At 43.4% G+C, this 23307-nt stretch overlaps 1 protein-coding gene across 1 annotated transcript in view; it reads left to right on the forward strand.

The window, feature by feature from the left end:
* Positions 1-23307, forward strand: part of usp40 (ubiquitin specific peptidase 40) — a 173041-nt gene that overhangs the window by 85556 nt on the left and 64178 nt on the right. The window contains exons 13-14 of the mRNA XM_055638361.1: positions 15506-15677; positions 21156-21240. Of these exons, the coding sequence (XP_055494336.1) occupies positions 15506-15677; positions 21156-21240 (257 nt within the window). The remainder of the gene's footprint in view (positions 1-15505; positions 15678-21155; positions 21241-23307) is intronic.

Here is a 23307-nt window from a genome sequence, read left to right on the forward strand (position 1 = left end):
GTGTTTAAGAGAAAGCCACATTACAATCTTTTCTCTTCCAGTTTCTCGAGAGTCATCCTGATGTGTTTCTGTTAAAAGCAAATGGAGCGCGGGTTGCTCTAAAACACTCTGAACATGGTTACTCAGGGCAACAGCTCAATAAAACCAAAGTCAGGAAAACACAGATAGGAAATTCCAAAGCTGACAGTGAACATGGGGATGATGCGGAGAGAACACAGTCTATCACACCTACTTCTGAAGTTCATTGGTTTGATTTTGATGATTCCCAAGTGCGTCCTATTCAAGAGAAAGACATTGAGAAGCAATTTCAGGGCAAGGAATGTGCCTACATGTTGTTTTACAGAAAATCTCAACTGCAGCGACCAGAGCAGGGTAACGTATCAGTTATGGTGCTTTTATTTTACAATATCATCCTAATTAGCCAGTAATTCTTAAGATGGCAAGGATTCAGCTGAATCACAGACTGGCTTGATCTATTTTAGGTTTGTTATGTGTCGTATTGTTTTATGTCATTTATCAGCTGACACCAGCACTCGCGCAGTGAATGCTTAAATCAAGCTTGTCAGCAATCCCTATGCTAATCATGTTGCTGAATCGTCAGCTTCTCTTTGGGGATAATGTGACATGCTGACATTGCTGGTGTGAACAGTGCAGAAACATATCAGCTCTCTATGGCAGATGTAACTAGATAAATAAGTTCAAAAGGACTGCACAACTGTTAAACTTGGAAATGAAACCTATTTGAATGATTTACCCGTTCTGTTGTTCGAACTTTCAGTTGCTTCTGTCGGTGTCAAAATGATGTGAACAAGAAGTGTAATCAGTGATCTGTGCTGTTGTATTGAATTTTCATAGCTGTTAAAGGTTCAACATTATGTCTGCACACATCTGGCCATTTTTGAGCTATGCGTGCTAACCTATGCCTAGTTTAAGTGAGATACATTTCATCTGTGAACTTGTGTCCAGTATTAACAAACAGAAACTTTACAAATGAAAATATATTCCTTTATAACTTGAATTATAGTCTTGGGTCTCGGAATTTACCAAACTCTCTGGTGTCTTGTTAACTAACAGTATAATTACTAATATCCATCTGTATTTCATACTTTAAAATGTGTGTGATTTTTATTCGTCAACATATATTTGCTTTGATCACAACCTGCAGTTAATGAAAAATATGGTCTTTCATGGTAATCTTTAATATAATATTGCATCTATTGACTCGGGATCAGTTCCTGTGGATTGGAGGGGAGCTAATGTTATCCCACTTTTTAAGAAAGGCGGGAGAGAGAAAAGGGAATTATAGACCAGTTAGCCTGACATCGGTAGTGGGGAAGATGCTGGAGTTAATTATAGAAGATGAGATAGCCGAACATTTGGTTAGCAGTAACAGGAACGGTCCGAGTCGGCATGGATTTACGAAGGGGAAATCATGCTTGACTAATCTTCTGGAATTTTTTGAAGATGTAACTAGGAAAATGGACAAGGGAGAGCCAGTGGATGTAGTGTACCTGGACTTTCAGAAAGCATTTGATAAGGTCTCACATAGGAGATTAGTAGGCAAAAATTAGGGCACATGGTATTGGGGGTAGTGTGCTGACATGGATAGAGAATTGGTTGGCAGACAGGAAACAAAGAGTAGGGATTAAGGGGTCCCTTTCAGAATGGCAGGCAGTGACTAGTGTGGTACCTCATGGCTTGGTGCTGGGACCGCAGCTATTTACAATATACATCAATGATTTGGATGAAGGGATTCAAAAGTAACATTAGCAACTTTGCAGATGACACAAAGCTGGATTGCAGTGTGAATTGTGAGGAGGATGCTATGAGAGTGCAGGGTGACTTGGACAGGTTGGGGGAGTGGGCAGATGCATGGCAGATGAAGTTTAATGCAGATAAATGTGAGATTATCCACTTTGGTAGCAAAAGCAGGAAGGCAGATTACTATCTAAATGGCATCAAGTTGGGAAAAGGGGAAGTACAACGAGATCTGGGGTTCCTTGTACATCAGTCTATGAAAGTAAGCATGCAGGTACAGCAGGCAGTGAAGAAAGCGAATGGCATGTTGGCCTTTATAACAAGAGGAATCAAATATAGGAGCAAAGAGTTCTGCAGTTGTACAGGGCCCTAGTGAGACCACACCTGGAGTATTGTGTACAGTTTTGGTTCCCTAATTTTAGGAAGGATATTCTTGCTGTTGAGGGAGTATAGGTTTACAAGGATAATTCCCGGGATGGAGGGACTGTCATATGCTGAGAGAATGGAGCAGCTGGGCTTATACACTCTGGAGTTTAGAAGGATGAGAGGGTATCTCATTGAAACATATAAGATTGTTAAGGGTTTGGACACGCTAGAGGCAGGAAACATGTTCCCGATGTTGGGGAAGTCCAGAACCAGGGACCACAGTTTAAGAACAAGGAGTAAGCCATTTAGAACGGAGACGAGGAAACACTTTTTCTCACAGAGAGTGGTGAGTCTGTGGAATTCTCTGCCTCAGAGGGTAGTGGAGGTAGGTTATCTGGATGCTTTCAAGAGCGAGCTAGATAGGGCTCTTAAAAATAGCGGAGTCAGCAAATATTGGGGATGATCAGCCATGATCACATTGCATGGTGGTGATGGCTCGAAGGGCCGAATGGCCTACTCCTGCACCTATTGTCTATTGTCTATTGTCTATCTGATAATCTGAAAATAAAAAGATATTATGTTTTGATCCTCAAAACAGATATGCCAAATTAACCAGTAAGCTTTCAGAGTATAGACAATGACAGATTGCCTTAAACGTTACTGTCTCAGCAAGACAACACCAAGCATATTACTTCATGTTGATTGTAGTTGAGACAATGACCATTGGATATTATAAGGGGAGAGATCATAAACATGTTTAAGGTACAGGGCTACGATTACATGGAGAATGGAGCAGGGAATCTGTTCTAGCTTAATATAGTGGATCTGGAACAGATGCTAAATTATCTCCATTTGTGTTGTCAACTTGTGCCATAGGCACCACAGTTGTGCAAGTGTTGAAGGTACTGTTGTGGATTTTCAATAACCTGTGCTGAAATAATGAAAGTTTACTTCATTTTTATGGTTCCGTAGCCCGAGGAAATTCAAGGTACAAAGTACCAGCCATTTTGCAGGAAGAGATGGCCACCCTAGATGCCAATCTTCAGCAACAAAGGTAATTTCTGTAACATGATTAACAAGATTTGTCGAGGAAAGAATACTGATGTCAGGGAAAGGGGTGCGACAAAGATAGAATGTAGTCAGAGACAGTAAGACTAGTGAGAGAACTGGGAAGAGTGAGGGGATGTAGAAAGAAAGGAAGGCTATCTGAAGTTGTCAATGTCTGAAGTAGGGTCTCGACTCGAAACGTCCCTCATTCCTTCTCTCCAGAGATGCTGCCTGACTCACTGAGTTACTCCAGCATTTTGTGTCTAACAAGATTTGTCTGTTTGGAATAAAGTATTTTACATTGGAAGCAACCAAAGAAATAGTAACAATCATTAAGTACAATAAGGGAACTATAAACTCCAGCCATTCAGCAGGGCGGTGCAGAAAAGGCAATGTCGGATGAATAACAAGGGAGCTATACACAGCCTCATGGTGCTACTACGCATTGAATTATTTATTAAAAACTAATTTGGAGTGTTGTGTTCAGTTTTAGTCACCCTGCTAAAGGAAGGATCTTGTTGGAAAGAGTGCAGAGGTTTACGAGGATGTTGCCAGGACTTGAGGGCCTGAGCTATAGAGCGGGCAGGCTAGGACTTTATTTCTTGGGGGGCAGGAGGAAGTGGGTGATTTTTGAGAGGTGTATACACTTATGAGGGGAATTGATAGTGTAAATGCACGGTCTTTCACCCAGAGTTGGGGAATGAAGAACCAGGGAACAGAGGTTTAAGCTGAGAGGGTAAGATTTAATAGGAACCTGAGGGGTAACTTTCTCACATAGAGGGTGGTGAGTACATTGAATGAGTCGCCAGCAGAGGTAGTTGAGGTGAGTACAAAAACAACATTTAAAAGACATTGCCAGGTACATGGATAGGAAAGATTTAGATATGGGCCTAACGCGGGCAGGTAGGACTAGTGTAGATGGCGCATCTTGGTTGGCTTGAGCAATTTGGGTTGAAGGGCTTGTCTGTGCTCTACGACGCTCATGGATGCAGACTAATGACCTATTGTGGCTAAGCAGTGATGTTTTGGAATATAGTTAGTCAGCCATTATTTCCAAACAGTAGTTACATCGATAACACAATTCTCAAAAAATGCTCGTAAATCATAACACGTTTATAAATGTTCAAGTGTTTTATTGTCATGTGTCCCTGATAGGACAATGAAATTCTTGCTTTGCTTTAACACACCAGAATATAGTAGGCACGAATACTGAACAGATCAGTGTGTCCATATACCAATGCATAAATATATACACACATGAAGTGCAAATAAACAGATTATTGGCTATTAATGTTCAGAGTTTCGCCCGAGCCGAGTTGAAAAGCCTGATGGCTGTGGGGAAGAAGCTGTTCCTGAACCTGGTCGTTGCAGTCTTCAGGCTCCTGTACCTTCTACCTGAAGGTAGTGGGGAGATGAGTGTATGGCCCGGATGGTGTGGGTCCTTGATGATGCTGCCAGCCTATTTGAGCCAGCGACTGTGATAGATCTCCTCGATGGACGGGAGGTCAGATCCGATGATGGACTGGGTAGTGTTTATCACTTTTTGTAGTCTTGTCCGCTCCAGGGCCTTCAAGTTTCCGAACCAAGCCACGATGCAACCAGTCAGCATGCTCTCCACTGTGCACCTGTAGAAGTTAGAGAGAGTCCTCTTGACATACCAACTCTCCGTAATCTTCTCAGGAAATAGAGGCACTGATGTGCTTTCTTTATGATTGCATCAGTGTTCTTGAACCAGGAGAGATCTTCAGAGATGTGCACGCCCAGGTATTTGAAGCGCTTGACCCTTTCCACCGTCGACCCGTTGATATAAACGGGACTGTGGGTCCCCATCCTCCCCCTTCCAAAGTCCACAATCAGTTCCTTGGTTTTGCTGGTGTTGAGGACCAGGTTATTGTGCTGGCACCATTTGGTCAGTCGGTCGATCTCACTTCTCAGAATCCAAGGTCCTTTATGGGTTAACTAAATTCCTTTTTTTTTCTGAGAGAAAAGAAATATCTTCAACACATGCATTTTCTTTAGTGGAACAAAATTGATGGAAAGAAAAAGTCAAATTTGCCTCTGGTTCCTATTAAATCTTTCCTCTCTCACCTTAAACGTGTCTTCTGGTTCATGATACCCCTACTCTGGGTAAAAGACACCGTGCCTTCACCCTATCTGTCCCCTCGTGTTGTTAATCACATCTAGAATATCAAAATCCTAATTGGGCATGGTAATTATACTCTGGAAGATGAATGCAAATTGTTGAGATAAACATATTTAAAACAGAGTCTGGGTATTTTCAAATGAAACAAAATAAGAATGTGCTCTTTCCCTTGCCATTAGGTTGACACATCTAGGTTATTTATAGAAAGAAACACTTGCTGTTTGATTCTGTTTGCAATAAACTGTACTTCAAAACTAAATTTAGTTTACATTAGTTTATTGTCACCTGTACTGAGGTACAGTGAAAAGCCTTTCTTTCGTGCTATCCAGTCGGCGGAAAGACAATTCATGATTGCTATGTAATTTTTCTTTATTTTTAATTATACTCATTATTTCTTAATACTTTAGGGAAATATAATGTGCAAGTCAAAATTGTATCAATGAAATCTGATACTTTACTCTGGCTAATCGATTAACCCTATGTTTGTTCAGTACTTCACAAAGCATTTTTTTATTTAACATATAGCTCAATGTCAATATTCAAGTTTTGGAAATTGTTTCATGTTTTAGAGAATATATTTAAAAATTGCCTAATAATTCATTTAACTTTTAAAAATCAGCTACAAGTGCAAAATAATATTAATTTTTTTGAGAGAAATGAAGTTTCCACTTAATTTCTGCGAAGAAAATGAACTTTGCGTTGGAACAGTAGCAGCAGTGGGCCATATACAGTGCCTTCCATAATGTGTGGGACAAAGACCCATCATTTATTTATTTGCCTCTGTACTCCACAATTTGAGATTTGTAATAGAAAAAAAATCACATGTGGTTAAAGTGCACATTGTCAAATTTTATTAAAGGGTGTTTTTTATACATTTTGGTTTCACCATGTAGAAATTACAGCTGTGTTTATACATAGGCCCCCGTCCCCCCATTTCAGGGCGCCATAATGTTTGGGACACAGGGCCTCACAGGCATTTGTAATTGTTCAGGTGTGTCTCCTTAATTGCCTCCTTAATGCAGGTATAAGAGAGCTCTAAGCACCTAGTCTTTCCTCCAGTCTTCCCATCACTGTTGGAAACCTTTATTGCTGTTTATCAACAAAGTTGTGCCAATGAAACTCATCAAAGCCATTATGAGACTGAGATACAAGAATATAACTGTTAGAGACATCCGTTTGTGGTTTCATAAATAATTTCAAGTTATTTAGTTTCAAACCTGGTTTAATGGTTATCGAGAATGCAACGTTACGATAAAGCCGTAGTCACCGAAAACCCCTGTTAACACTCCCACAGCCTGGGCAACCCTCGCATGCTCAGGATAACTTCCCCCAGGTACTGCGTCTGCAATAGCTCAACATAGACTGTAAACACAGTGACTAATCTAACAGACTGTAAACACAGTGACTAATCTACATCCCCTTTCCTTATCTCCTGCTCCATATAATGACAAAATATCTTGTCAAGTAGTAAATGTAGCAGGACTTACAAAATGTCGGAAAATGACCAAAATACAATAGATACATTCAGTTACTATAGCCAAACAAGTATACACACTGTGACTCACAAAATTAAGGTAACAGCATAGTAAACATACTTAACATATTGACTTGAATACCTGATTGTCAGCTTTTAGCCCGCTATAGATTAACCTGAACAATGTATCTAAATATAGTTAGCTGACAAAGTCTCTGTATTTGGGATTTGGCTTACTGACTTGACCCGAGTGTGTTCTGTACAGACCTTCAGTGGTGTTCAAAGGCAGCTTGGCTACGGGTACCTGAACCTGGAGCTGCTCAGTGTCTATTATTTCTTGTCTGTCTCTTGTTAGAGTGTTGTAGTCTTTTGACCCTTGTCCAGTATCCTGATGATCGGTGTCACTTGGATTTAGCTGTGTTGGGGCAGGCTCGATTACAGGCAAACTGTGTCTATGATTCCTTCTGTACAGCTTTCCTTCTGAGAGAATAAGGTAAGACCTGGGCTCCTGGCATATTTCCTATACCATGCCTGTCCGGTTGTAGCGTTGTGGGGTCTGTAACCTGACAACCTGTCCTTCCATTAAAGGCTGAAGTGGTCAACTTGATTTGTCATAGCACACTTTTTGTGACTGCCTTTTATTTAGAAGCTGGGCTTTTACCTCCTGAGTCTTACGCATGTGGTTCAAGCAGCTTCCTTGAGATTGGAAGAGTATAGACAATAGGTGCAGGAGTAGGCCATTCGGTCCTTCGAACCAGCACCACCATTCAATGTGATCATGGCTGATCATCCCCAATCAGTACCCCGTTCCTACCTTCTCCCCATATCCCCTGACTCTGCTATCTTTAAGAGCCCCTATCTAGCTCTCTCTTGAAAATATCCAGAGAACTGGCCTCCACCGACCTCTGAGGCAGAGAATTCCACACTTACAACTCTGGGGGAAAAAGTGTTTCCTCGTCTCCGTTCTAAATGGTTTACCCCTTATTCTTAAACTGTGGCCCCTGGTTCTGGACTCCCCCAACATCGGGAACATGTTTCCTGCCTCTAGCGTGTCAAAACCCTTAACAATCTTACATGTTTCAATAAGATTCCCTCTCATCCTTCTAAACTCCAGAGTGTACAAGCCCGGCCGCTCCATTCTCTCAGCATATGACAGTCCCGCCATCCCGGGAATTAACCTTGTAAACCTACGCTGCACTCCCTCAATAGGAATAATGTCCTTTCTCAAATTAGGGGACCGAAAGTGCACACAACACTCCAGGTCTCACTATGGCCCTGTACAACTGCAGAAGGACCTCTTTGCTCCTATACTCGACTACTCTTGTTATAAAGGCCAACATGCCATTCACTTTCTTCACTGCCTGCTGTACCTGCGTACTTACTTTCATAGACTGATGAACAAGGATCCCCTATTCCCAACTTGATGCCATTTAGATAGTAATCTGCCTTCCTGCTTTTGATACCAAAGTGGATAACCTCACATTTATCCACATTAAGCTTCATCTGCCATGCATCTGCCCAATCTCCCAATCTGTCCAAGTCGCCGTGCATTCTCATAGCATCCTCCTCACACCCCACTAGTCACTATCTGCCATTCTGAAAGGGACCCGTTAATCCATACTCTTTGTTTCCTGTCTGCCAACCAATTTTTTTTATCCATGTCAGCACTCTACTCCCAACACCATGCGCCCTATTTTGCCCACTAATCTCCTATGTGAGACCTTATCAAATGCTTTCTGAAAGTCCAGGTACAATATATCCACTGGCTCTCCCTTGTCCATTTTCCTAGTTATATCCTCAAAAAATTCCAGAAGATTAGTCAAGCATGATTTCCCCTTTGTAAATCCATGCTGACTTGGACCGATCCTGTTACTGCTATCCAAATGTGCGGCTATTTCATCTGTTATAATTGACTCCAGTATCTTCCCCACCACTGATGTCAGGCTAACTGGTCTATAATTCCCTGTTTTCTCTCTCCTGCCTTTCTTAAAAAGTGAGATAACATTAGCTACCCTCCAATCCACAGGAACTGATCCTGAGTCTAAAGAACATTGGAAAATTATCACCAATGCATCCACGATTTCTAGAGCCACTTCCTTAAGTACCCTGGGATGCAGACCATCAGGCCCTGGGGATTTATCAGCCTTGAATTCCATCAGTCTACCCAACACCATTTCCTGCCTTATGTGGATTTCCTTCAGTTCCTCCGTTACCCTAGATCCTCTGGCCACTGCTATATCAGAAAGATTGTTTGTGTCCTCCTTAGTGAAGACAGATCAAAAATACCTGTTCAACTCATCTGCCCCTTGTTCCCCATAATAAATTCACCTTTTTTGGTTTTCAAGGGTCCAACTTTGGTCTTAACTAATTTTTGCCTCTTCACATACCTAAAGAAGCTTTTACTATCCTCCTTTATATTCTTGGCTAGCTTACCTTCGTACCTCATCTTTTCTCCCCGCATTGTCTTTTTAGTTATCTTCTGTTGCTCTTTAAACATTACCAAATCCTCTTGTACGTGTTTGCCTTGACATTAAGGGCCTGTCCCATGAGCATGCGACTGCATGCGGCAAGCGCGACCAAACCAGAAGCGGGGGCCGCGCGGAGGTCGAGCGAAGTCTGCGGGAAGTTCGCGCGTGATGTACGGCGCCGAGGCGGTGCGTACGGCGTCAAGGCGGCTGTGGGTCTTTGTGCTGGCGATCCAAGCTTTGTGGCACGTTTCTGAGATTGAGGATGTTTAGAAAAACATCAGTTCTGTCTTCTCTGTGAGACTTCTCCATGAGTTGATTAGCGCTGTGGACAGCTCTTTCAGCTAACCCATTAGATTGGGGTTACTCTGGGTTGCTGGTAACATGAGTGAAGTCCCAATGTGTGGCAAAGTCTTTAAAGCGCTGGCTTGTGAACTGACTGGCATTGTCTGATATGAGGGTGTGTGGTGCTCCATGAACTGAAAAGTGCCTCTTAAATTTTGAGATGAATGTTGCTGAAGTAGTGTCACAAGTTGTGTCAATTTCATACCAGCCTGAATATGAGTTCACTAGCATCAAGTACTGCTGACTGTGCCATTCAAAGATGTCTGTTGCCACAGTCGACCAAGGCAGGTCTGGAACTGGATGCAGCAGGAGTAGTTCTTTCCGCTGGTGTAAGTTTGTGCTGTTACACACAGAGCATGACTGTATCTCCTTGTTGATGTCGTCTGTCATTGTAGGCCAGAAAACTATGCCTCTTGCTCTCCGTTTAGTAGCTTCTGCACCAGGATGCCCTCTGTGCATGATGCTGATGTACTCCTTTTGCAGTGACAAAGGAATGACTGCTTTGTGACCCTTCATGATGACCCTGTCTTCAATAGTTATTTTTTCTCTAAAAGAAAAATAAGGGCGAGCAGGTGGAAGATTGCGCTGTTTGCTGGGCCAATCATGTCTGATGATAGTGCTGAGTGTCTGCAGGGTTGTGTCATCTGCTGTGTGTCTCTTTAATTCAAAGCGAGAAGAGAATATGTAGTTGACTGTCATGACATCAAAACTGTCCTCCTCAGCATGCCGAACTATGGAACTCCTGGTGCATATGTTTTACACTTTAGACAGGTGATGCTGTACTTTTGAAATCTTAGCATCGTCCTTTGAAGTCTTGCCGGTGCTGCATGTATGGGCTTTTTCAGTATGGTGACCAGGGGCTGGTGGTCCTTTTCTATGGCCACGAACTTGCCATAGATGTAATCATTGAATTTGGAACACACAAAACCACCTCCAACAGTTCTTTTACAATTTGGGCATATCTGGTTTTGGTGTCGGTTAGCGTCCGTGAAGCATATGCTACGGGTTTTTCTTCCTGCAAACATGCTGCACCAAGGCCATACTGTGAACATCACAGGTAAGTGTCACGTGCTTGCTTTGGTGCCTCAAAAGCATTTTGCTGCTGTTCATGCCAAGTAAATTCAGTGTCTTTGTGTGTGAGTTGTCGCAGTGGAGCCGTCAGCTGACTAGTTTGGAATGAATTTCCCAAAGTAAGTCCCAGAAATCTTTGCAGAGCTGGGACATCTGCTGGCACTGGCATTTCACTGATTGCTTTTGTTTTGGAAGGGTCGGCTTTGAGGCCTTCACTTGTCAACATGTGTCCAACATAGCTGACCTGGTTCAGCCGGAACCTGCACTGAGCGGATTGAGCCTCAAGTTCACCTTTCTGGCACGGATGAGCACTTTTCTCAAGTTAGCTTCGTGTTCTTCCACGTTTTTACCTCCAATGATTATGTCGTTGACTATGATCGCACAGGGAGTCCGAATGGCATCCTTAAAAACCTGTAGTGACCAAAAGAAGTGCTAAAAGTGGTTAGCATTGAAGATGTGCGGTCAAGTGAAATCTGGCAAAAGGAGTTCTTAGCATCTAAAACAGAAAACACAGTTGCATTTGACATGTGTGCAGCCATTTCCTCCACAGTACGCATAGGGTGATGTGGCCTTTTCAAAGCAGTGTTCATGTCTGGGATTAATGCATATTCTGATTTCCTGTTTATCCTTTTTGTTGGTGACAACCACAGATGACACCCTATCAGTTGGCTCAGACATAGGAGTGATGACACCGAATTCCTGCATCCTCTCTAGCTCAGCTTTGACTCTGTCCTTCATAACCGCAGGAATGCGATGTGCAGGCCGAACAACGGGTCTCACATCCGGGTCAAGTGTCCTGCGATAGGTTTCAGGCAGCTTCCCAAGCTCATCAGCGAAGAGATCGCTGTATCCTGTTGGAATTTGATGTAACAGATCATCTTCAGTGGGGCTCAACTGGTGAACATCTTTACTGAATGAGACCAGCCCCATTTGCCTGCATGCACGTAGCCCTTGCAATGGCAGAACATCCTCTTAGACAATGTAAAATGACTATGTGTATGGCAATCCCTCTAGGTGGCACTGCAACTTAACCATACCAACAGTTTTGATCTTATTGCCCCCATTTGCAACAAGGTTTGTGGCTTTAATGCATGCTCTTATTTGTTCTTCATCCTGCAGTTGTTCAAATGTATCAAAACATTACACTTGGTACCTTTCATTTCAACCGGAATGCCATTAACTTGCACAGACCAAAACATCATCATTTTTTTCTATTTTGTTGAATCAAGTCATTTGCAGTATTATTCCACTGACATAGAATGTTTCATCAGCACTGCTGTCGGTTTGGTCAGGTTTTAGCTGGGGAACAGTTCTCTTAGGTCTCTGCCTGTAGTAGGTTTGATGTGTGGACTTGCAGCACTTTTTTAAATGATTCAAATGTTTACAGGCATAGCACTGTTGACCAAAAGCTGCACATTTGTCTCTTTTAGCTGCATGACTACCTCCACAGTTGTTGCAGTTGGCTATACACTGTCCCAGTTTTTTAAAAAACTTTTTTCATTTTTATCTTGGGCTTTTGTTTTCTGATGAACCTAGCCTAGACTGCATCAACATTTGTGACAGAGTGCTGTGGAGAAGCCAGTGTTTTGTTGTGCTCTTCAGTCATCTCATGAATTTGACAGTTGGAGACAGCCTTAACTAATGTCAAATTATTATCATGCAGTAGCATCTTTCTCAAATTGTCATTATTGATACCACAGACCAGTCTGTCTCTAATAAGCTCCTCATAGAGATTTCCAAATTTGCAGCTTTTTGCTTTAACCTTTAAATCACTGACATATTCAATTGTCTCACCAGCCTTTTGATTGCGTGTGCTGAACTTGTGTTTTTTCCATAGTAACGTTAGAGTGAGGGTTGCATATCTCCCAAAATTTCCTCTTGAGGTATTCAGGATCCTCTTTGGATTCCGCGGGAACGAGAATGTCTCCTCCCTCACTGGGCTCCCTCACTTCCCCCGCGTACCATTCACGTTCAATGGCCTGCGGTCCCGCTAGATTGAGGAGAATGCACGCATGAGTGTGGGTTGACTTGTCAGAGTGTGCCGCCACGATGAAAACGTCATATTCTTGTTCAAAAATCCGCTAGTGTTTGCCGATGTTACCGTCAAAGACGAGTGGGTCCAGCCTCCGGAATCCATCCTCCATGTTGACTGTTTAGCTGCTAGCTGCATCGTCTAGCATGCTTAATTAGTTGTCTTCGCTTGAAAAAAACAAATCCAGGTCGAAAAAACACAGTCCTTGAAAGTTCCGGAGTAAAACTTCTGACACCATGTTTGTGGTTTCAAAAATAATGTCAAGTTATTTAGTTTCAAACCTGGTTGAATGACTATCGAGGATGTAACGTTACAGATAAAGCCGGTCACCGAAAACCCCTATTAACACTCCCACACCCTGGGTAAGCACCGCATGCGCAGGATAACTTCCACCAGGTACCGCATCTGCAATAGCTCAACATAGACTGTAAACACAGTGACTAATCTACACAGGCTTACCAAAATCAACTGCTTTGAACATCATTAAGAAGCAAGAGAGCACTTACCAATCGCTAAGGGACTGGCACGCCAAGGAAGACCTCCACAGCTGATGACAGAAGAATTCACTCTATAATAAAGAAAAATCCCCAAACACTTGTCCGACAGATCAGAAACACTCTTCAGGAGTCAGATGTGGATTTGTCAATGACCACTGTCCGCAGAAGACTTCATGAACAGAAATACAGAGGCTACACAGCAAGATGCAAACCACTGGTTAGCCGCAAAATTAGGATGGCTGGGTTACAGTTTGCCTAGAAGTACTTAAAAGAGGAACCACAGTTCTGGAAAAAAGTTTTATGGACAGATGAGACAAAGATTAACTTATATCAAAGTGATGCCAAGAGCAAAGTATGGAGGAGAAAAGGAACTGCCCGAGATCCAAAGCATACCACCTCATCTGTGAGACACGGTGGTGGGGGTGTTATGGCCTGGGCATATATGGCTGCTGAAGGTACTGGCTCACTTATCTTCATTGATGATACAACTGCTGATGTTAGTAGCATAAGGAATTCTAAAGTGTATAGACACATCCTATCTGCTCATGTTCAAACAAATGCCTCAAAACATTGGCCGGCGGTTCATTCTATAGCAAGCCAATGATCCCAAACATACTGTTAAAGCAACATAGGAGTTATTGAAAGCTAAAAAATGGTAGATTCTTGTGGAGCCAAGTCAATCTGAACCCAATTGAGCATGCCATTTATATGCTGAAGAGAAAACTCGAAGCGTGCTAGCCCCCAAAACAAGCATAAGCTAAAGATGGCTGCAATACAGGCCTGGCAGAGCATCACCAGAGAAGACACCCAGTAACTGGTGATATCCATGAATCGCAGACTTCAAGCAGTCATTGCATGCAAAGGATATGCAACAAAATACTAAACATGACTACTTTCATTTACATGACATTGCTGTATCCCGAACATTATGGTCCTCTGAAATGGGGGGGACCATGTATAAACACTGCTGTAACTTCTACATGGTGAAACCAAAATGTATAAAAATGGCCTTTATTAAAATCTGGCAACGTGCACTTTAACCACATGTGATTTTTTTTTTTTCTATTACAAATCTCAAATTATGGAGTACAGAGTCTTTGTCCCAAACATTATGGAGGGCACTAACTCAGAACCTGCTCTTCAATGCAATAAAATCATGGCTCGTAGCTCACCCATTTGTGCGCTTTATTACTGTGTGCTCTAATTCCCTGAAGGGCCTGTCCCACTTATGTGTCCTTGGCATGCAAATTACGCGACCTCGTGCTCGCGTTGAGCTGCATCGGTCTCGCTAAGGTTGGGCGCGATTACATGTGTACGCGCAGCCGTCTGGAGCGCGTGACGTCATTTGAAGATAGACACAAAGCTGGAGTAACTCAGCGGGACCGGCAGCATCTCTGGAGAGAAGCAATGGGTGACGTTTCGTGTCGAGACTCTTCTTCAGTCTGAAAAGAGGGTCTTGACCCGAAATGTCACAGAGATGCTGCCGGACCAGCTGAGTTACTCCTGCATTTTGTGTCTATCTTCAATTTTCTTGGCTCCGCTCTGGGAGTAGAAGTGGGGACGGATCTGGACCGCAACGGCCGTGAGCCCCAGGCCGAGTTCGGCGATCGTTTGCCTGCTTCTGCTGTTGTTGTAGGTGAGACGTTGCATTGCGTCGCGCCAGTGTCTTGGGCCTGTCCCACTTTGGCCGTCAGTTCCATGACAGGCCGTTGGCGCGCAAAGATTTCGTTCACTACAAAAATTTCGGAGCCCCCTGCGATGTCGCGCACAACTACATACCCCTCTGCGCTTCTAAGTGGGACCGGCTTCGCGCGGCCATACGATGCCCGTGTACCTCAACACGACCACTAGGTCACGTAATTTGCGTGCCAAGGACACGTAAGTGGCCAGGCCCTTTAGTGTCCAAAAATCAACATCAGCCTTTAATCTATTCGATGGTTGAGCAACTGTGGCTTGCGAGGTAGAGAATTCCAAAGATTTACACCTCTCAATGTAAAGAGTTTTTTTCTTTATTTCACTCTTATTTGGTTGACCCCATATCTCATATCTGCTCCAAGGTTCTCCATATGGAGGAAATCCAAATTTGTGAATTGTGCATGCCATCTCTGTCACTTAATTTTTAGTTTTCTGCAATACTTTTGACATAAACTATCTTGGACAATGAGGGATTATTTAAAAAATGCATTCAATCTGGTTTAAAACAAGTTTGAGGGGAAATGGTTTATATAGCAGAACTGCTCCTCACTATTTGCATTTCAATTTTTTGGAAAAATGATGAAATCTTCATTTATGCTGTTTCAAATCCAGGGCAGAATTTGATTCTGCAGCCAATAACATTGAAATCCACCTCCACTTGGGTCCCATGTATAAGTTTGAAAATGGTGCCTTACAGCCTGTTTCTTCCCAGAAGGACAGTGTGTTGACAATAACCATAGACAGGAGAAAAACAGTTGGTGATCTCATGCAGACTATATTCCAGGTAAGTGCACAACATTTGTTAATGTCAGTGATGTACTATAGTATATTTATGGGTTCTTATTTAGTAAATTTGTGGAGTAGAGATGTTTAGCTCATTGCATCTGTGCTTAACATTTGGACATGCCCTCTAATTAGTCCATTCTCTATGCTTTACCCAATTTTATCTAATTCTCTTTTGAGAAAGTCAGATTAACAGTTCTTCCACCCAAAATTAACAAACAAATTAGCACCTTTTAACAATATTGCTAAAATGATTCTAAACGTATTTGACACTCTTATTTCATCAGGTTAACTTTGTTAATTGTGAAACCAGGAGTTTTGTACCTGTATCTGATAATAAAGTTAACTAAATTTACAGCCATTGGGACACAAAGTTGGAGGACAGCAAATTAAAGGGTATTTACAATATACAATCTAGTACACTTAACTAGATTCTTGATTTACACAAACGATTTAAAAATCGGAAAATAACAGTTTTTCTTGAACTCGCAATATACACAGCAGTGGGAGCTGTAAAACCATAAAGGTAACTGCATCTGTGCTGACCCCGCATGAGGCAGAGTTTAATAGCAACATGTTTTCTTCCCCCCCCAAAGAAACTTGATGTGCCATTCTTAAAGAGATGTCAGGACTGACATCCCTTTATGGGACTAAATGGGACCTTTTTGGCCCAATATGGCACTCAACAAATTAATATTCAAGAATGTGTCTTAGTCCTCCATTTTTTTTAAGAACTTATACTTGTTTTTGGCAGAAACCATTTCAGATCACACTTGAAGTAATCTATTGACAACATTAACGGCTCCAATTGGGAGCCTATTTCAGGTGCTATTCTCTGGGAAAAGCTCCTTACCTTTGACATGAATCTATCCTCATCTATATGCGATAAATATTTTCCCGTCGCATTTTAACCTATATTTCCTAAGTTATTAATCGTTTTAAAAATGTTTTTAAAAAAATTGAAGTTCTTCAAGCTCACCCATATTGAAGAAAAATATTCGGACTGACACCATAATCTCCTCGCACGCTCCGGGAGCGAGGGTCACTCCAACCCGTTCGGCCCCGCTGGGACCCCTCGCCCTCTCCATCTCTACCCTCCCTCCCCTGACTCCTACCTCCCTCTCTCTAACCCCTGCATCTCTACCCCTCTCCCTCTCTATCCCCCTCCCTCTACCCTACCCTCCCTCTCTAAACCCCTCACCTCCCTCTCAACCCCCTTCCCCTCCTTCTCTATCCCCCTACGAGGGGAATTCTAGCACTCCAACCCGCTCGGCTCCGCTGGGACCGGTTCGGCCCCGCACGCTCGGCTCGGACCCGTTAAGCCCAGCTCCATCGACTCCACTCGAAAAGGTGAGGGCGGGATTGGGGGAGTGGAGGGGTAGGGAGAGTTCTTCAAACGTCTACACTCCCTCTCACGCCCCCCGCCTCTACCCTCCCTCCCCCTCTTTACCCCTCTCCCTCTCTCTACCCTCCCTCCCCTTCTACCCACGCACCTTCTCCCTCCCTACCCCCCTCATCTTCTCCCTACCCCCTCCCTCTCTGCCCCTCTCCATCTCTATCCCCCTCCCTCTACCCTCCTAACCCTCCCTCTCCACTCCCCTCCCTCTCCCTTTCTAGCTGCGTCTGTGCAGTTGAAGGCTATGCATGAGTGGTTAAGATGGGGGAAAGGAGAGAATGAAAGCGTTACTTGAAATTAAATAAATCAACGTTCAAACCCTGGGTTGTAAGCTGCCCAAGAGATATAAAAGGTGCTGTTCCTCCAATTTGGCCTCACACTGACAGTGGAGCAGGCCCGGGACGAAAAGGTCAGTTTTGGAATGGGAAGGGGAGTTAATTCATTGACCAGCTCCATTATAATACATTTGACATCAACACTACATTTGTAAAGGTCCCAGAACCTGACTGCTGTTAGACAAAGCTCCCATGTTTAATATATTTAGATAAACGGTCTGCAGACTTCAATTTGGATTTGTGTCATGATTATAAAACAAACAATGGAAAATCAGTTTGAAGAGAACCATAGACCAGGTTCCAGAATGTGAATGGAAGCAAGCAGATGGGGAACTGATCTCTTATACTACAAACCTTGCAGCACCATCCACCTTTGAGGCTGAGGATTCCAAATGCCCCATAGTTACTTTGTGCCAAAGCCACTAATTTATTACAACATTTTAACATTAGATATTTTCTAAATTGGAATTGTCAGATTTACTCCACAGGTCAATGTTCCTGATCAGTAAACTATGTGCTTGATAGTGCAGGGAACCAGAGAGAGGTGTTCAAATCCCTCTGGCATCTGTGGGATTTTAATCTAACTAAATAAATCTGAAGAATTTGGGTCTTGATCCAAAATGTTACTTATCCATGTCTTCCAGAGATGCTGTCTGACCCACTGAGTTGCAACACCTTGTGTCTTTTTTGGTAAACCAGCATCTGCAGTTCCTTCTGGATCTCTCTTAGAAGGAATATTTAATATTAATTATAATATTAATATAACATCAAGGGGGGGGGGGGTAGTGTGTGTGTGGTGGTTAGTGTGTGTGTGTTTGACGCCGCAGGCCCCCCTCCCGTCCCCTCAACTACGCGTTGGGACGGGACCCAACAGGTCTAGTATAATTTAAAATTCTGAATTGTTTCCCTAATCAGAGTGTCCCCAAATCGGTAACTTTTAAAATCCCGACTTGGATGCCTTTACTGAGAATGTTGCTGTGGCCTATGTTTCCAGTATCTGGATATTGCCAGACAATAGGAGCATAGTCAGTGAGGTCTTGTACAATGAAGAAATAGTATCACTTGTATCAGTACCCCTGTGTTTGTTTCCCAATACTCAATAATTCAACAGCTGCATCTGGTTTCGTTTGAAGATAGACACAAAATGCTGGAGTAACTCAACGGGTCAGGCAGCATCTGACCATCGACATGGATAGGTGACGTTTCAGGTCATTAACGTTCTTCAGACTCATTGTAGTAGGGGGAGTGAGAAAAAAGCTGGAAGTGAAAAAAGACAAGGCAAATCACAGCCAGCCACAGATGACATCAGGCTGTCCTAATAGACAGATTGTTGGACAAAGGCTAGAGATAGAAACAGGTGTAAGCCTGAGGGATCCATAGTTGTGAACTTCAAAGGTAGTTAAATGGAGTTTTAGTTGGGGTTGGGATGAGGGTGGGGAGGGGTTGAAACTGGTGCAAGGTCAGCACCAGTTTGCACCCACTTCAACAGTTTTCCCTCCTAAAATCTGGTGCACGTTGTATATTCTTCCTCTTATGCTATCTAGCTCTACAATTTAAATGTTATTATCTCCCACACACTTTGTACAAATCTGATAGCAGTAATCAGAAAGGCACGTGAAGGAATCAATATTGCTTGGATTGAGAGCTCATTAGACATACACAACATCAATTTTTAAAAAGAACAAATCAAATAAATTTGGTTCTACTTCAAGAACATACAGTGATGAGATCAAACGCTTGATAGCAGAAGATTTGTCATACGTGAGAGATTTAGTTACAGAGAATGAGACGGTACTTAAATTAAAATTTGAAACTGGGAGATGGCACAAAAGGTGGCAGAAGGTTCACCAAAAAAATGCCTGATAGACAGCAGACTGCAAAGATTATTGAGGAGATTGGGTAGGCCCTTAATGGCTTGAAGCAGGATAGAGGGAGAAATTGAAAGTAGTAGGAAAGGAATAACTTGGGTAAAAGCCAAACACAGGGTGCAAAATGAAGACTTTTTTAGACAAACCAACTTGTAGAAGTGAAAGATCAGAGGTAGATCTTGGAAAGTGAGATCACTCACTCAAAATACCCAAACTGTGCCTATCTCTTGTAGTAAAATATTTTAGTTATTGGTTACACAATGATACCTTTTTAGAGATGCCTGTGTCTCACACTATTGTGGCACATTTTTGTTTGCTACTTATGCCTATACTTATACCTAGCTGAATGTTGGCCTTATTTTGCCGAATGTGACATTGACTGCTCATAAATTTCTGCTCACAAATTTTGGTGCAATAATTTATAAGCACACTTGTTTACCATCCGGTAACCACAACCATATACATTTATGCAAGGTATAAGTCACATGGGTGCAGTATTTCTCCCCTGGTGCCCAATGATGCTGCACTTGGTCAAGACTGATCAAGTCAAGAAAAAATGCTCTTACCTAAACTCTGTGCTTTAGTTCTGGTCCACTTTTCAAAAACTGGGTCTGGAGCTAGCACATCATTAATGGAATTGTTTGGTGAGTAAGTGCCATTTGACTGCACTATAAGCAGTATTGAACATCACTCAAGAGCTTGGTAAATAGGTTGGTGGGAGGCCACGTGCAAATAGGAAGAAGATCACTTTGTGTTCCGGATGGATGGCTTACAACCTCTGATTTTAAGTAACCATAATCCCCCATCCCCCGTTTCTTTTTGTCTCTCTTTTCAGTGTCCCACCTGGATAGGCTACCATTTCTCCCTTTCCCTTGCCCTGATCACCTTCCACATGTCCCTTCCTCTGGCTTCACATTTCATCCCTTTTATCTCTTTAGCTCACACCCTTTTTATCTTTTCTACTCTAGCCTTTATCCAACCTGCCCATCAAATGGCCCACACCTGTGTCCACCTATTGTTCGCTAGGCTTTTCCCACCCATACCTTTCTTCCAGCATTCTATCCCCTGCTGCAGGTGGTCTGAGGAGGGGTCCTGATCTGAAACATCATCTATCCATATTCTCCAGAGTTGCTGCCCGACCCTTGAGTTACTCCCGCATTTTGTGTATTTTTTTTGTAAACCAGCATCTGCAGTTTCTTGTGTCTATGTGGTAAATTGGTAATTGGGCTTGATGAAATTGTTACGAGTACAGAAGTTAGTATGTCCATGGGCAATTTTACACATTGTCAGATGGATGCCAATGATGTAGCTGTACTTAAAACAGGTTGACTAGAGCCAAAACTGGTATTGGAGCACGTGTTTGGCACTATCCCCAGAATGACTTTCGGGATGCATGTTCTTTGTAGTTTCTGGTGTGCATGGCTGTGTCTTGATCTCCGATAAAAGGAACCAGATTAGCTGAAGACTGGCACTAAGTGTGCACAATTCCTAGGCGCATTTACAATGTATAATTAAACTAAGCTATTTATATTGGTATAAAATACTCTGGACCTCCTTCGAATGCAAAAGATGTTGCAGGAATGTATGTGTTTCTGTCTGGGCCTGTTTCGCTCAAGCTGTCTTTCATTTACTTGCTCTGTCTTGCATTCTCTCATGCATTTTCTTTACTGTGCCAACCCCATTCCCTTGGGATAAATCACTATTTTTCTGTCCGAGTTCTTGTTCTCTCTTGTTTGTTTTTCTTTTTTTAAGTGTCTCAAAATCATAAATGTTCCAGGGATTGATATTCCCATCAGATTGGCAGTATAGTTGTTACAAAAAGCAGATGATCTGTATATAATTACAACAACAGCATGAAATTTAAGTACCTTTCATTGCAGCAGTTGGATTTCTGGAAGGGCGATATGGTGATCAGTCTTGCCAAGCAATTGCCAGCGGGCCTTCACCTTTATGAGACCTTTAAAGGTACGGAAGAAAGATAAAAAAAAGTGCAAAGAGTTGTTTCCAATATTACTGCATCTTTCCAAATATTATCATTGCCTTTACTGTTAGCAGCAAGATAACTCGGAAAAGAATATCAGTCTTTTTTTTGCATTCGTGATGAGTGAATAAACCGCCAAAACGAATTCAATGGTTGCCTTTTCAAAACCATTGATTAACTTTGAATAATTCCTGCAAATGCTATCCTCCTACGATCACTTTTAATTGCATTCTAAGATAAGTGCTGGAATTGAGGGTATTAGCTATAAGTAGCACCATCTCTAGCACCAATCTCTACCACCATCACTGACTTCATCAACTCCGGCTCCCAAGCCTCCAACCTCATCGTTCCCCAGCCCGGCACGGCCCGATTTTACCTTCTCCCCAAAATCCACAAACTTGACTGTCCAGGTAGACCCATTGTTTCTGCCTGTTCGTGTCACACCGAACCTATTTCCACATACCTCAACTCCATCCTACCCCCCCTGGTTAAATCCTTCCCGACCTATGTTCAAGACACCTCACACGCTTTTCGTCAACTCCAGGAATTCCATTTTCTAGGCCCCCATTCCCTCATCTTCACCATGGATGTCCAGTCACTCTACACCATCCCCCACCAGGAGGGTCTCAAAGCCCTCCGTTTCTTCCTCGACCGGAGAACTAACCAATCCCCGTCTACTGATACTCTCCTCCGCCAGCGGAGCTGGTCCTCGCCCTTAATAACTTTTCGTTTGACTCCTCCCATTTCCCCCAAATACAAGGCGTAGCTATGGGCACGCGCATGGGCCCTAGCTATGTCTGCCTCTTTGTAGGGTACGTCGATCAATCCTTGTTCGAGACGTACCCTGGCCCTATCCCTGAACTCTACCTCTGCTACATCGATGACTGCATTGGTGCTACCTCCTGCACCCACACACAACTCACTGACTTCATCCATTTCACCACTAACTTCCATCCGACACTCATACACCTGGACCATTTTCGACATTTCCCTACCATTTCTTGACCACACTATCTCCATCGCAGGTGATAAGACTCCTGACCGACATCCACTATAAACCCACTGGCTCCCATGGCTATCTGGACTACACTTCTTCCCACCCTGCTTCCTGTAAGGACTCCATCCCCTCCTCCCAACTCCTCCGTTTATGCTGCAACTGCACCCAGGATGTGGTGTTCCACACCAGGGCATCGGAAATGTCCTCATTCTTCAGGGAACGTGGGTTCCCCTCTTCTACCATAGATGAGGCTCTCACCAGGGTCTCTTCTATACCCCATGACTCTACTCTCACTCCCCATCCCCTCCCCCCCCCCACTCTTAACGAGGGCAGAATCCCCCTTGTCCTTACCTTCCACCCTACCAGCAGTCATGTACAACAAATAATCCTTCGTCATTTTCGCCACCTCCAACGTGACCCCACCACTTGCCACATCTTCCCATCTCCTCCCGTCTGCTTTCCGCAGAGACCGCTCCCTCCGTAACTCCCTGGTCAATTCGTCCCTTCCCACCCGTACCACCTCCTCTCCGGGCACTTTCCCTTGCAACCGCAGGAAATGCTACATGTGTTGCTTTACCTCCCCCCTTGACTCCATTCAAGGATCCAAGCAGTCTTTCCAGGTGCGGCAGAGGTTCACTTGCACCTCCTCCAACCTCATCTATTGCATCCGCTGCTCTAGATGTCAGCTGCTCTATATCGGTAAGACCAAGCTTTGGCTTGGCGATCGCTTCGCCGAACACCTCCGCTCAGTTCGCAATAACCAACCTGATCTCCCGGTGGCTCAGGGCTTCAACTTCCCCTCCCATTCCGAATCTGACCTTTCTGCCCTGGGCCTCCTCCATGGCCAGAGTGAGGACCACCGTAAATTGGAGGAGCAGCACCTCATATTTCGCTTGGGCAGTTTGCACCCCAGCAGTGTGAACATTGACTTCTTGTCCTTACTTTCTCCTCCCTTTCTCAGCTCTCCCTCAGCCCACTGGCTCCACCTCTTCCTTTCTTCTTCCCGCCCTCACATTAGTCTGAAGAAGGGTTTTGGCCCGAAACGTTGCCTATT

This window comes from Leucoraja erinacea, chromosome 7 (assembly GCF_028641065.1).
Source record: "Leucoraja erinacea ecotype New England chromosome 7, Leri_hhj_1, whole genome shotgun sequence".
NCBI lineage: Eukaryota > Metazoa > Chordata > Chondrichthyes > Rajiformes > Rajidae > Leucoraja > Leucoraja erinaceus.